Raw genomic sequence first — 15,113 nt, 5'->3', positions numbered from 1 at the left:
AGGTTGAGGAAACTGCCATGTGCAATACACACACACACACACACACCAAACTTGGGGGGCTTATGTTCAGAACTGGGGGTTTTCATTGAGGCACTCTCTCTCTTGACACACTTACTCACACACACTGTGTCCTGTGTAATCTGAAATTACTGTTGGAAATAGCAACCTTCTTCAAGCCTCCACTAGTATTTTGTCTGTATATAATTCAGATTGCTTCCTGTATTGTAAATTTGTATATTGGTAGGCAGTTTTCACCAATTCTATGTTGTGGGAGGTGTTGCGCAGCAAGCATATTCTAGCCAACGTCCCAAGCCCAAATGCACAAGACTAGCAGACAAGAGGAAAAATGGACAGAAAAATCTTTACTCTTAATAGCAGAGATGAAAAACAAACTTGCAATATTGCACACATACACAAAAAACCACAGTGCAAGAAACTTACATAGTCTTTGTAAGTAACACAAAATAAGGCATCTTCATTTTAAGTCAAATGAGAGAGCAAAACATAAACCTTGAGTAAACAGCTATTCCACCATAGCCTCCTTTAGAGCAGCATAATAGGTTCTCTCCAACATGCTCCCTAGAGCAGAGTCTTTGAGCATAGACCTCCTCAGAGAAAAGGCTCTCCACTACACTGTATTCTAAAAAAACCCATACAGTTATACTCCATCGTTTGCTGGTTGATCTACATTACCAGCCCAAGTCTGCTGGTTGACCTACATTACCTGCTGCACACAATAATTACCATCATAAAGTTTTTCTTCAACACACACACACATTTGGTCCTGCTACAACATGGACTGCAGACTGCAGACCATGTGACCAGATCTGGGATTATTCAGATCGCAGACTCCATTTTAGAATGTAGAGACTCCATTAGACTCTCAAACCAGAGATTTTGGGTGGTTGCTTATACAAAAAGATGCCCTGTTATCTGCACAGAGAAACTACCGTATATACTCAAGTATAAGCCGACCCGAATATAAGCTGAGGCACCAAATTTTACCACAAAAAACTGGGAAAACGTATTGACTTGAGTATAAGTCGAGAGTAGGAAATGCAGCAGCTAATGGTAAATTTCCAAATAGATACAATACAATTACATTAATTGAGGCACCGGTAGGTTAAATTTTTGAATATTTACATGAAACTATAATTTAAGATAAGACTGTGGAACTCTGATTAAACCATTATTCTAACCTTCTTCAATGTAAATGTGCTTGCATATTCTTCCAATAAAAAGAGAGTAAAATAATAAATGTAATAATAGTACTAATAATAATAGAGTAAAATAATGGAAATGTAATAATAACAGTAATAATAGAGTAAAATAATAAATATAATAAAAACAATAATAAAGTAGAATGATCAATCTAACAACAACAACAACAACAACAACAACAACAACAACAACACATTAATTATGTATTTCTAACAGGGTAAAATAATAAATAACCTTGACTCGAATATAAGCCGAGCAGGACTTTTTCAGCCTTAAAAAACTGCTGAAAAACTAGGCATATACTCGAGTATATACAGTACTTTGAATCCTATCTGTAACTGGATTGACATGCCAAGTACCTGTATGCTGAATACATGAGGTTTATGAGTAAATCAACTATGTTATTTTAACAAAGACTACTTATTTTGGGTCTCCTGAGATCATGATTTAAACCAAGATGTTTTAAGGGGAGAATACCATAGATGTTCAATGTATTGTCAAAGGCTTTCATGGCTGGAATCACTAGGTTCTTGTGGGTTTTTTCGGGCTATAGAGCCATGTTCTAGAGGCATTTCTCCTGACGTTTCGCCTGCATCTATGGCAAGCATCCTCAGAGGTAGTGAGGTCGGCTGGATTCAAACCCCTCGCATCCCCGTTATTCTCCCGCTTCTTCCTTGGCAACTTCAAACCGCAGGCTGACCCAGGAGAGAATAACCCAGCGGGAGAATAACGGGGACGCGAGGGGTTTGAATCCAGCTGACCTCACTACCTCTGAGGATGCTTGCCATAGATGCAGGCGAAACGTCAGGAGAAATGCCTCTAGAACATGGCTAGAGGCATAATACTTCTGAAAATCTGCTGTTTTTCGTGCATTGGCATATCTTTGTTCCTAACAGTTCAAAGAGATATCAAGCTATATCAGCCTGACAGCTGAGAAACCTAATTGCCTTGCATGAATACTAGGGGATATTTACCACTAAGGAGAAGGTTGACTCAAGCAAGTTTTTAACTCTTCTCTGAAAGATTATATTTTACAAAAGGTTATGATCTCTAACAAGGTCATGCCTTTCCAAAAGATTGCTGGTTTTCCCAAATGGCTATGAATGCCATTTTCCAAAATAACAGATCAACAAATGATGGCACCATCATGTGCTTAAGTAAATCAAAAAGCCTTGAGTGAACAAGCAGGGAGTATCCAGTGACGTCTGAATCTAACTGCCCTGTACATAATGCGGCACACTTTAAAGCAGAGGCAGAGGAGGAGCTGATCAAAGGGGAAACAGCATTGTGGCTCCTGTGGTGAGGACTAGAATTCTATTTATGAGTCATAGGCAGAGTTCTGATCCTACCACAGGAGCCATAATTGCAGCTTATGCCCAAAATAGCACATTCCTGAGAGCCCAAACTCACAGCTGCCTCTGTACCAAGGCAGGACATGGAAATCATGTTTTCCCTTTGATCAACTCCTCCCCTTCCCTTTTTAAAGACCTGCAGCGAGTAGGCAGGAAAGCCAAATACACAGACCTCAATGCACAAAAAGCATTGGTCCAGTCTTCAAGATAGAAATAATAATAATAATAATGACTGAAAAAGACTCTCAAAAGACATGTATAGAGCAAATGAACTGCAAGCTAATTAATTCTTTTCTCCTTGGATTTTTCTATTTAAAAAAACATTTTCTTTCGGTTCACTTTCTTTTTTATGTATGTATGTTTTTAATTTATTTCACACACACACTCTCCCTCAATATGGGATCCAAGGCAGCTCATAATATAGACAACAACAAAATCCTATTCCTGTTTTGGACAAATTTTCTTTTTTAAAAAAATAGGTGAAAGGAATTGTCTGGCCAAAGTTTATCTTTCTGTGAAGACAAAATTCAGGACTCAGAATCCTAAACCAACAGCCACAAGAACTGATTTGAAGCAAGATACATGGAATCTCATTGCCATGGGCAAATATAACATTGTAAATCAGGGGTCCTCAAACTAAAGCCTGAGGGCCAAATACAGCCCTCCAAGGTCATTTACCTGGCCCTCGCTCAGGGTCAACCAAAGCCTGAAACAACTTGAAAACACACAACAACAACAACAATCCTATATCATCAGCCAAAAGCAGGCCCACACTTCCCATTGAAATACTAATAAGTTTATATTTGTTAAAATTGTTCTTCATTTTAATTATTGTATTGTTTTGTGTTTTTTGCACTACAAATAAGATATGTGCAGAGTGCACAATTCATAAATGCTTTTTTCAAATTATAGTCCAGCCCTCCAACAGTTTGAGGGACTGTGACCTGGCCCTTTGTTTACGAAGTTTGAGGTCCCGGGTTGTAAATATTCGAAAGGACGAATCCTATTGGTCTCTTATTCATGCTACATTTCATGCAGATGAAGAATTTTGTCCAATGCAGTTCAAGATTGGAGAGGTGGACATGTCATATATTGTACTATTTTTCGTGGTTGTGAACACTCTGAACAACTGTGAAAGCCACCCACTATATGGCTATCAGCCTACTCCCAGGAAAAGTTTCATGAGAACCACCACTCCTCTAAATGTTCCTCTGGCAACAGTAAGAATATCTCTGTGGGCAGCAAAATCAGGCAATTCCAACTGGATGCCCCCCCCCCCCACGAGGGCCTTCCTCCAGGACAAACTAAGAATGGGCAACTTCGAAGTCCCTAAATAGACTCAGAAGTGGAGTGGGCAGATCAAAAGATAACCTGGCTAAATGGCACTACTTAGAAGAATCCTCCACCTTGTGCAACTGTGGAGCAGAACAAACAACTCAGCATCTTTATGCTTGCCCACAATGCCCTGCCTCATGAACAGAGGAAGAATTGTTTAAAGCAGGGGTCCTTAAACTAATGCCCGGGGGCCGGACGCGGCCCTCCAAGGTAATTTACCTGGCCCTCGCACAAGGTCAACCTAAGTCTGAAACACAACAACAACCCTAGCTCATCAGGCAAAAGCAGATCCACATTTCCCATTGAAATACGGTACTAATAACTTTATATTTGTTAAAATTGTTCTTCATTTTAATTATTAAAAGTGTTTATTGCACTACAAATAAGATATGTGCAGTGTGCATAGGAATTCATTCATGTTTTTTTTCAAATTATAATTATAATTTGAAAGACAGTGACTTGGCCCTCTGATTAAAAAGTTTGAGGACCCTTGGTTTAAAGCTACATATAATACAGTTGCTGTTGCCCATTTTTGGTCTAAAACTATCTAGCAGCTTGTGATCCCTTTATTTTATCCATTTTAGATAAACTATTTAATCAGTTTTAGATAAACTATTTTATGCGATGTTTTTGACACAAAATAAAAAAAACTGCATGTCAATATCACACACAACTGCACATGGACGAACATGTGCATCATGCAACATTGCATGTTTTGTGTGATACCCATGCATATTTACATGATAAACATGAACAGGAACATGTCCCAATTGACTAATCAAGCAGCATTGTGCAATTAATAAATACCTCTGTGAGCATACAGTTATGCTTTGTCTAATTAATCTCCTTTACACGATTACTGCAAAGATTACATTTGTGAAGCACTCTGAATACTATAAAATGCCATACATGCTAAGTGTTAACATTATTTACCAAACAGTAATTGTACAAGTGAGAATCAGTAAAATAAATAAGGAGATTGGCTCCTTCTGAGAGGCACTACTATGCATTTTAGTTAATTTGAAAATTAAACAACTTGATTGGAGATCTACACAAAGCAAAGTCTCTTCTATTTTGACATTCCAGACTCAATTCGTCTGTGATGCTTAATTTACTCAAAATGTGTAAACCCAAATAACCATTTGTACCCACGCCGCTTCATTTAATTGGCTAAATGCATGTAGAATGAACCTGACCAACTCATCAAACTACCTACTGTGGAAGGCTCCTGTTTGTGAAAGAACTACAGTCTGAAGTGAAAGTAGCAATGCCCTCTTTGTTGATCTGGGAGGTCAGTGGGATTTATGAGATGCATGACAGTTGCACTGTAAAGCTGCATCATCTTTGCCTGTACAGTCATCATCTTTTCCAAAGATCATGGAGCAACATTTGGAGCAGCAGATAGGTTGCTTATCTGACAACTTGGCACGTGGGTGCTGATACATGAATTCTCTAGAAATCCCCTCATTCTGCATAGATCAACTTGCTATAAAGTGCTCAAAATTTTAGTTGAAAAGAATCACAGCAACTTTTGATGCTGTGATTGCTAGAATGAACAGAATACAGATTGACATGTGCCTACTTCCACACAAGACTGCAATTTAGTATTCTTTCTCAGTACAATCAGAATTTTACAAGAGGGATAGGCAATAAAAAATTGGCTAGCACCGCTTCAGAACTTGTAGTCACCTAGCCAGACACTCCTGCTGTCAGTCAATAATTTGTGGCCAATCAGCTTGCTCTATTGGATGTTTGGCATATCCCTCTCCTAGAATTATAGAGCTGGAAGAGACCTCGTGGGACATCCAGTCCAACCCCTGCCAAGAAGAAGGAAAATCACATTCAAAGCATCTCCCCCAAAGATGGCCATCCAGCCTCTGTTTAAAAGCATCCAAAAAAGGGGCCTCCACCACACTCCGGGGCAGAGAGTTCCACTGCTGAACAGCTCTCACAATCAGGAAATTTATTTATTTATTTATTTATTTCATGCATTTCTACCCAGCCCTTCTCCCTCCAAAGGAGGGCTCAGGGAGGCTTCACACAAGCACCGTACAATGGTATCATCATATAAAAAAGTAAAAAATACATTAAAATTAAAATAATTCATCAAACAATAGATTAAACATGCCAGTTGAGTTAACCAAGTCTGAGTTAACTCAATGTTGCAGTTGAGTTAACCAAGTCTGGGTTAACTCAATGTTGCAGTTGAGTTAACCAAGTCTGGGTTAACTCAATGTTGCAGGTATCCTAAGTCTTCTTTCCAGTTGCCGCTGTCCACTAATTGAACGCCTGGTCCCAAAGCCAAGCCTTCAATTTTCTTCTAAAGGACAGGAAGGAGGTAGCCAATCTGATGTCCCCAAGGAGAGAGTTCCAGAGACTGGGGGTCACTGCCAAGAAGGCCCTGTCTCTTGTACCCACCAATATCGTTTGCGATGATGGTGGGATCGAGAGCAGGGCCTCTCCTGAAGATCTTAAACTTCATGATGGTTCATAACAGGAGATGCTTTCAGACAGGTAGCCTGGGCCAGAACCGTTTAGGACTTTAAAAGTTAAAACCAGCACTTTGAATTGTGCTCGGAAGCTGATCAGCAGCCAGTGGAGCTGGCGTCACAGAGGAGTTGTACGCTGCTCCGGTGAGCAACCTGGCTGCTGACCATTGGACTAGTTGAAGCTTCCTCATGTTCAAATGGAATCATGACTTCACCTCACATATTTATACATGGCTATCAAGTCTCCTCTCAGCCTTCTCTTCTTCAGCTAAACATGCCCAGCTCTTTAACTGCTCCTCATAGGGCTTGTTCTCCAGATCTTGATCATTTTAGTCGCCCTTCTCTGAACACATTCCAGCTTGTCAACATCTCCCTTCAATTGTGGTGCCCTCTTCTTTTGATCCTTGGAGCTCCCTGAACCTGTCCATATCTGCCTCTGCACTGCTCGGGGAAACAGGATTCCCTCTTGAGATATTTTTCGATCTCAGGCCCCATCAGTCCTATGTTAGATGTGGATGATGGAAATTTCCATCCTGCAGCAGGATGTTTCCTGGTATATGAGGATATTTCCTGATATATGAGGTGTTGTGAAAGGTCTCCCCACCCCCATTTTATAAATGGGGATGAAATAATAAATATATTAATGGACTGAAACTATCTTGCCAGGAGGTTACAAACGTAAGCAAGTTTACAGCTTAAGCTAAATGTAACAAATATTACTTTAAAAAAATGGTGCCATACAAATTGAGTCCATATTTGCAAAGCAGGGATTTATTTATTTATTTATTTGCAGTATTTATATTCCGCCCTTCTCACCCCGAATGGGACTCAGGACAGATCACAATGTACATATACACAGCAAACATTTTTGACATACAAGACATACAGACAGAGGCCATTCAGCAGTTCTTCCATTTTGGATCCTGGAGGCTGCTCGATTCAGCCACAGGTGGAGCTGTTGCTTCGTCCACTATGACGTCGAGCCTTTTTGATCGTAGTATTTTCTCCTTGCTCTCTGGTATTTTTATGGTATCATAAAATAGCCTCTCCGCTTTAAGTAATCCCTCATTCCTCTACTCCCAGCTGTTTTCGAACTGCTTAGGTCAACAGTGAGCTAGGCAATTTTTAACAGCTTTTTAAAAACAGTTATTAACAGTCGGGCACTCAACCCCGACTAGGGCTTCGAACTTGCCACCTTTTAGTCGGCAGTGATTTATTGCAGCTGATTAACCAGTTGTGCTACCAGTCCAGCCCATTAGGAAGGGAAGAGAGTGTTCCCTTCCTAATGAAAGGTTGTTACATGTATGTGTGTCCCATCTTTTTCCAATCTGATACTCAAAGTGGTTTACAACAAATAAAAAAATATAGTGTTTTTTTAGCTAAATTAGGCGTTGATAAGTACGTAAGAATTTAGTATACACAAAGGGAAGTATTCAGCCACTAATTGTAGTAGTAGTAGTCATTTTAATATAAGGGTGTGTTTGGTTGTTTGTCTTGTATGCTGACATGTTTGTGTTGTTCCATTTTTTACTTCAATAAAAATGAATTAAAAAAAATATAGTGTTCCCAAAATACAATAGTTAAAAGTAATTAAACTATTTTATTTTTAAAACCCCATTAAAATATATACTCCTGGGGCACCTGTGCTTTGAAACTACTGTTCCCCTCAGTCCCTCCTTGTCTGCCTGGTGTTAAGGGGGACTCCTCCTCAATACCTGGGGGATCAGAAGCCCCCACCCCTGAAAAGGCCCCAATCAATGTCCCGGGTGGAATCTACCTTTGATCTTTTGGTCTTCAGGTTTTCCGTTATTGACAACATTCTAAACAGTTTCAGAACTCGAAAGAGCGGTTTCCATGGCGTCCCGTTCAAAGATCATCGCAGTTGGTCCGTTGTTCAGGGGCATCTTGGACAGATCGTGAGCCAGGTTCAGCTCTTACGTCGCAAAGAGCCCAAACCATCTTCCGGTCTTCGTTTTACAAATCACCAGCCAGATTCGAGTCTTCTGTTTCAGGTCAGACTCCCATTTGAAAGATCCAGAGAAGCCATTCTTTGTTGATATCTATTCCCTGGTTGAATCCCATCCCGTGCAGGCCCGGTCCCCATTCCCTCGCCTGCCTTGGGACTGATCAGGAGCACTCCTGTGTTGCCTGGATCCCGCCTCCATTTCTTTGCCCTCATCCAGTCCATTCCTGTGAACAGACAAAATGTCAACAGAGGGAATTCATTTTGACATGTTTCACAGTGGGCTATCCATTTCTGTGGGTCAAGTAGGGCATGGGACCCTCTGTCATAGAAAAGGTTTTTTTGAAAACCACGAGAAGGGTTTGCCTATGTATCACAATTTTTCTGAAACAGAGGAGAGGTTCCTATATGAGAGAATGTGCGTAACTCCATAAATACCATTTGTCTTGTTTCATTATCCACAGATTTCTTGGCATGGAGAAGTGGATAAGGCAGAAGTTAGGCTTGTCTGAAGGCGACTTCCCAGCTGCGCCTCGCCTCATCCAGCTGGCCTACCTTCGTCTCTTGGGCTTCGTCATCTCAGTCATCGGTTGGGTCCTGTGCCTGACTGCCATGGGAATGGACGAATGGCGAGTCTGGTTCCCCATGCCTGGCATCGACATGGGACAGATCTGGGTCGGGATCTGGGGCATCTGCCTTGAGAGACCTGAAGCCGAGCCCACGGAGAGGCAGTGCCTGGAGTTCTTAGACGAACAGTGGTCCCTCCCCATTGAAGTTTTTGTTACGCAGGACTTGATGTCCTTAGCTTGCATTGTGGGATCCCTAGGTCTAGTTTTTGTGTCCTTTTCCTTATGGAAGCTTTTCCAGAAAGTGAAGCCTAAAATTGTATTGCTTACTTTTTTCTGGGTTGGGGGAGTTCTCAATTTATTTTCTGGCTTAATCATGCTGATCCCACTTTTGTGGAATATGCAGTCTGTCCTGGTAAAAGAAGGGATTGTGTTCCCTGAAGGGTTTTATTTGCCCTATCTTCCCTATGAGCAGGAGATTGGGTCTTCCATCTTGGGGATTTCTTCTTCTGGGTTCCTGATATCAAGCACCATCTTGATTCTCAGCGAGAAATGCTGGTTTAGATTCAATGGATTCCCTCGGATAATCATGGTCATGCCCAAGGATCCCAATGGTGACACTGAACCCTGTCCCTGTTGTGGGTCGGCTATCTCTCTTGAGATATACAGATCCGAAGAACAATATTTTAATGTTTAAAGGCATCTATGCCGGGGGTGGAGGTGGGGGGAGGTTTTAAACGGTTGCTGTTTGTATTGTGTTTACATTGAGCTGTTTCTATTTTCACTTTGGGTTCTAAATATGTTTAAATGCAGAATAAATTGTTTTTTAATCCAATAAATTCAAAATTCACCGTGGCTTTGTTTTGTCTTGTTCTGTGTTTTCAAGTGAGTGTAAGAGAGATAACCAAGAAGAGTCTTAAACGATGGCCAAGTGCCTATGCTTTAGGCTGCTCTTTGCAAGGAAGGAATATTATTTTGCGCCTTCCCTGCTTTCCACACCACAAAACCCTTGCTCTTGATTGTCTGCCACAGCAGGATGGAGCTGGAGAAGAGGACAGGGTTACACAAGACATTTCCAGACAACGTGGGCCAAAACTATCAACTTTCCCTGTAGAAGCTGAGACTGTGCCTTAGACTTGGCACTTGGAAATGATACGTTTTCCAACTTTGACTTCCAGGCTCCTCCAGTCAACCATGGCCATTGGTCACTCTGCCTCAGAGATTCTGGAAATTATATTCCCAACACTTATCTTTCCAAGGCCGTGGCTTTAATGTTCTGGCTCCTCTGCAGTGGAAATGACAACCGCAGTGATTGACTTGAAGTCCAGGGATTTTTGCATGCCAGCACGCAGTACCTGATATTTTAATTGTCACACCCCCAATGAATCCAAGGGTTCTCATTGGGTTGGGTTGGTTTGGGGAGAAGTTGGAGTAACATACAATGATTTTTATTTCAGAAGACATACAGGAATCCAGTAACGCCTTTGAGAGCAATTGGCTTATTTTTATATATATATATATATATATAAATGCTCTGTGCATAATGAGTTCCTTAAAAACAAAAGAACCCATGAACGGAATCACACTAAATTTTGCAACAAAACCTCTCAGTACACAAGGAGTGGCCATCACTCAAAAAATTATGATTTTGTCATTTGGGAGTTGTAGTTGCTGGGATTTATACTTCACCTATAATCAAAGAGCATTCTGAACTCCACCAACGATGGAATTGAACCAAACTTGGCATACAGAACTCCCACGACCAACAGAAAATACTGGAAGTGTTTGGTGGGCATTGACCTTGGGTTTTGGAGGTGTAGTTCATACATCTAGAGAGCACTGTGGACTCAAACAATGATGGATCTGGACCAAACTTAGCATTAATACTCAATATGCCCAAATATGAACACAGATGGAGTTTGGGGGAAATAGATCTTGACATTTGGGGGTTGTAGTTACTGGGATTTATAGTTCACCTACAATCAAAGAGCATTCTGAACCCTACCAACAACAGAATTGGAGCAAACTTCCTACGCAGAACCCCCATGACCAACGGAAAATGCTTAAGGCCATCCAGTCCAACTCACTTCACAAGGCCAAGAAAACGTAATCAAAGCCCTCCTGACAAAGAGCCATCCAGCCATAGATATAGATAGATATATATGATTTACACACACACAAATATTGTATCATAGCTTTGAAAGGGACCCCTAAAGAAGGACAATTATATGTTGCATGTTCCAGAGTAGACAAACCAGACAATCTCCACATCAACACTGACAAAGAAACAGCAAGAAATACTGTTTACCCACAAGCATCAAGACATTACATATATTAGAAACCAGCACTTTCTCATTACTTTATTATCCAGATCACCAGACTGGGCCACAGCAATGCGTGGCAGGGGACGGCTAGTCCTTTCATGAATATCTGCATCTGTAATGACCTTAATCTTGCATCTCAAAATACAAGTGGTTTAAACCAGATGGATAAATATAAATATTACAGACCACATATATATATATATGATTGGACCTCTTCAGGATTCCCTACAGAGTTTTATAAGCTACTTTGCAATATAGGCAGTCCTCAAGCTACAAACAAGACAGGTTCTGTAGGTTTGTTCTTAAGTTGAATTTGTCAGAACAGGTACATTCCTAAGCGTCACTCCAGTCCAAAATACGTATATCTCTTTCAGCTTTGGACAGCATTAGAAGGGTTAACACCCCAATGGTGTTTGTTTTGCTGTCTGTGCCCCTTTTCAGAAGTTTCTGTCGCTGTGATCATTGGATTTTGAAAAAATGTGGCTTGTGGTAGAAACAAGGATTGGTGATCAGGCTTCAGTGGAGACACCTTTCTTGGTGATAACTCTTTCAGGAGTGAATTTCCTTTCCTAGGGATGGATTTCTCCCTCCCTTTCTCTCTCTCTCTTTTCTCTCTCTCTCTTTGAGGGAAATAGACCTTGACATTTGGGAGTTGTAGTTACTGGGATTTATAGTTCTCCTACAATCAAGGAGCATTCTGAACCCCACCAATGACAGAATTGGGGAACAGAACCCTCACGACCAACACAAAATAATGTGCTTTCTGGTAGTCTTTGGTGACCCTTCTGACCCCTCCCCCCAGTGTCCCCCAGGGGTCTTGACTTCCCAGGTGGAGAAATTGCCCCATAACATGGATTGGACTCCCTTCACCAGGGCAAGAAAACACAATCAAAGCCCTCCTGACAAAGAGCCATCCAGCCATTCACAGACACACATATATGTATATGACAGATGCAGTATCAAAGATTTGAAAGGGGCCTCTAAAGAAGGACAATGATATGTTGCCTGTTCCAGAGTAGGCAAACCAGACACTCTCCACATCAACACTGGCAAAGAAACAGCAAGAAATACTGTTTACCGACAAGCAGAAAGACATTACATATATTAGAAGCCAACACTTTCTCATTACTTTATTTTCCAGATCACCAGACTGGGCCACAGCAACACATGGTAGGGGACAGCTAGTATATAAATAAAAATGTAATGTTCGTTTGTGGGATTAACATAACTCAAAAACCACTGGACAAATTGCCGTCAAATTTGGCCGCAAAACACCTACTAACCCAAGGAGTGACCATCACTCAAAAAAATTGATTTTGTCATTTGGGAGTTCTAGTTGCTGGGATTTATAGTTTACTTACAATCAAAGAGCATTCTGAACTCCACCAATAATGGAATTGAACCAAACATGTTACACAGGACTCTCATGACCAACAGAAAACACTAGAAGAGTTTGGTAAGCATTGACCTTGAGTTTGGGAATTGTAGTTCACCTACATCCAGACAGCACTGTGGACTCAAACAATGATGGATCTGGACCAGACTTGGCATGAATACTCCATATGTGCATTGTTTGAGTCCACTGCTTTGAGCTGGATTATAGGAGTCTACACTGCTCTATTATCCAGTTTGAAGCAGATAATCTGGATTTTATTTTGCAGTGCGGATAGAGGCAGGGGCTGCTCAACCCATTGTAAGCATTTGCAGTATAGTTGATTTTGCCCAGGGGCGCTCTTGGGGGGGAAATAGACCTTGACATATGCAAGTTGTAGTTACTGGGATGTATAGTTCACCTACAATCAAAGAGCATTCTGAACTCCACCAATGATGGAATTGAAGCAAATATGGCACACAGAACTCCCACGACGAACAGAAAATATATATCAGTGATTGGTTTGGGGGGGGGGGGGGGAGGGGGAGTGTGCCAAAATACAGTTTGCTTACCGTTGAAAATTACCTAGGGCCGCCTCTGGATAGGGGATGACATTGCCCTATAAAACAGATTGTACTAAGATCCTAAAGTATGATCTGCTTTGAACTGGATTATAGGAGTCTACATTGCCATATAATCCAGTTCAAAGCAGATAATCTGGATTTTATATTGCAGTGTGGATGGGGGATGACACTGCCCCATAAAATAGATTTTACTAAGACCTAAAACATGATCTGCTTTGAATTGGATTATAAGAGTCTACATTGCCATATAACCCAGTTCAAAGCAGATAATCTGGAATTTATATTGCAGTGTGGATGGGGGATGACACTGTCCCATAAAATAGATTTTACTAAGGCCCTAAAACATGATCTGCTTTGATCTGGATTATAAGAGTCTACACTGTCCTATAATCCAGTTCAAAGCAGATAACCTGGATTTTATTTTGCAGTGCGGATGGGGACTGACATTGCCCTATAACACGGACTGTACCAAGGCCCTAAAACATGATCTGCTTTGAACTGGATTATAGGAGTCTACATTACCATATAATCCAGTTCAACACAGATTATCCGGATTTTATTTTGTAGTACGGATGGGGGCTGACATTGCCCCATGATCCAGTTTCAGAATGGGGATAGATCTGGATTGTAGGGCAGTGTTGACTGATTTAAAGCACCTTGAGGGCCCTTCCTAGGCCATATAACCTAGAATATCAAGGCAGAAAATCCCACAATATCTGCTTTGAACTGGGCTGAGTCCATGCTACCGTATATCCCAATTCAAAGCAGATAATGTGGGGTTTCATTCAGCTGTGTGGAAGGGGCCTGAGATTGAATCCGATGGATATAATCCAGTTGGATGCAGTAAAGCTATATTCTGGAATTGGATGATAATATGACAGTGAGGGAAATGCATGGGCTCAGAATCCAAGTCAGAGGATAGAGATGTTATTCTAAGGCGATGGTCTCAGGCAGGGTGATGTCAGTCCTTCCCAAGCAGGCCAGGGTGGCCCCCGCCCCCTTCTCCTTCCCCTCCCAAGCCTCTCACCTCCTGAGGCTCCTGAGTCCGGGGCTGGGAAGGGAGGCCGGAGGGGCGATCTTGCTTCGGGGACCGCTCCGTGCGGGGGGCCTGCGCCCGGGGGCCCCTCGCCCAATGCGCCGGGAAGGCTTGCCTTCTCCGGGGGGCGCCGATGGTCCTCCGGGGGCCCCCGTCTCCCTCCGCTTCGCCGCCTGCATCTTCCTTCTCCTCCGCCGCCGCCCAGCAGCATCCTTGGCGGCGTCACCGCGCCTTTGGGAGGTCGGGAGGGGCGGGGCCAGCGCCAGGCAGGAGAGGCGCCCCAGACAGGCCCGGGTGACCTCTGAGGTGGCCGCCAGCCTCACTCACAGAATGCAGCCCCAAATGCATTCTAGGCCTCTGTATTAGTGGTTCCCAATCTCTATCTATCTATCTATCTATCTAGCTATCTAGCTATCTAGCTATCTAGCTATCTAGCTATCTATCTATCTATATGTAAATAAAAATGTAATGTTCGTTTGTGGGGTTAACATAACTCAAAAACCACTGGATGAATTGACACCAAATTTGGACACAGGATACCTAACAACCCAATGTATGTCCTTCACTCAAAAATTTGCTTTTGTCATTTGGGAGTTGTAGTTGCTGGGATTTATAGTTCACCTATAATCAAAGAGCATTCTGAACCCCACCAGTGATGGAATAGGACCAAATTTGGCACTCAGGACTCCCCTGACCAATAGAAAACACTAGAAGGGTTTGGTGGGCATTGACCTTGAGTTTGGGAGTTGTAGTTCACCTACATCTGGAGAGCACTGTGGACTCAAACAATGATGGATCTGGACCAAACTTGGCACAAATACTCAATATGCCCAAATATAAATACAGATGGAGTTTGGGGGAAATAGACCTT

The 15,113-nt window shown here is 41.9% G+C and overlaps 1 protein-coding gene and 1 pseudogene across 4 annotated transcripts in view; one reads left to right on the top strand and one right to left on the bottom strand.

Moving 5' to 3' along the window:
- PDE4DIP (phosphodiesterase 4D interacting protein) overlaps positions 1-14,548 on the bottom strand; it is a 122,854-nt gene extending 108,306 nt beyond the window's left edge. For 3 of the 4 annotated variants that reach the window (XM_067467689.1, XM_067467686.1, XM_067467690.1), the window contains exon 1: positions 14,234-14,548. In XM_067467689.1, coding sequence (XP_067323790.1) covers positions 14,234-14,421 — 188 coding nt within the window. In that variant the 5' untranslated portion in view covers positions 14,422-14,548. The remainder of the gene's footprint in view (positions 1-14,233) is intronic. The other variant, XM_067467685.1, reaches the window with a different exon arrangement.
- LOC137096821 (claudin-34-like) lies at positions 8,729-9,629 on the top strand (annotated as a pseudogene).
- Positions 14,549-15,113: the final 565 nt, after the last annotated feature.

The sequence above is a fragment of the Anolis sagrei genome, chromosome 4 (genome assembly GCF_037176765.1).
Source record: "Anolis sagrei isolate rAnoSag1 chromosome 4, rAnoSag1.mat, whole genome shotgun sequence".
In the NCBI taxonomy this organism is placed as follows: Eukaryota; Metazoa; Chordata; class Lepidosauria; order Squamata; family Dactyloidae; genus Anolis; species Anolis sagrei.
The sequence above is the reverse complement of the archived record's forward strand: the minus strand, read 5'-3'. Positions and strand labels throughout refer to the sequence as shown.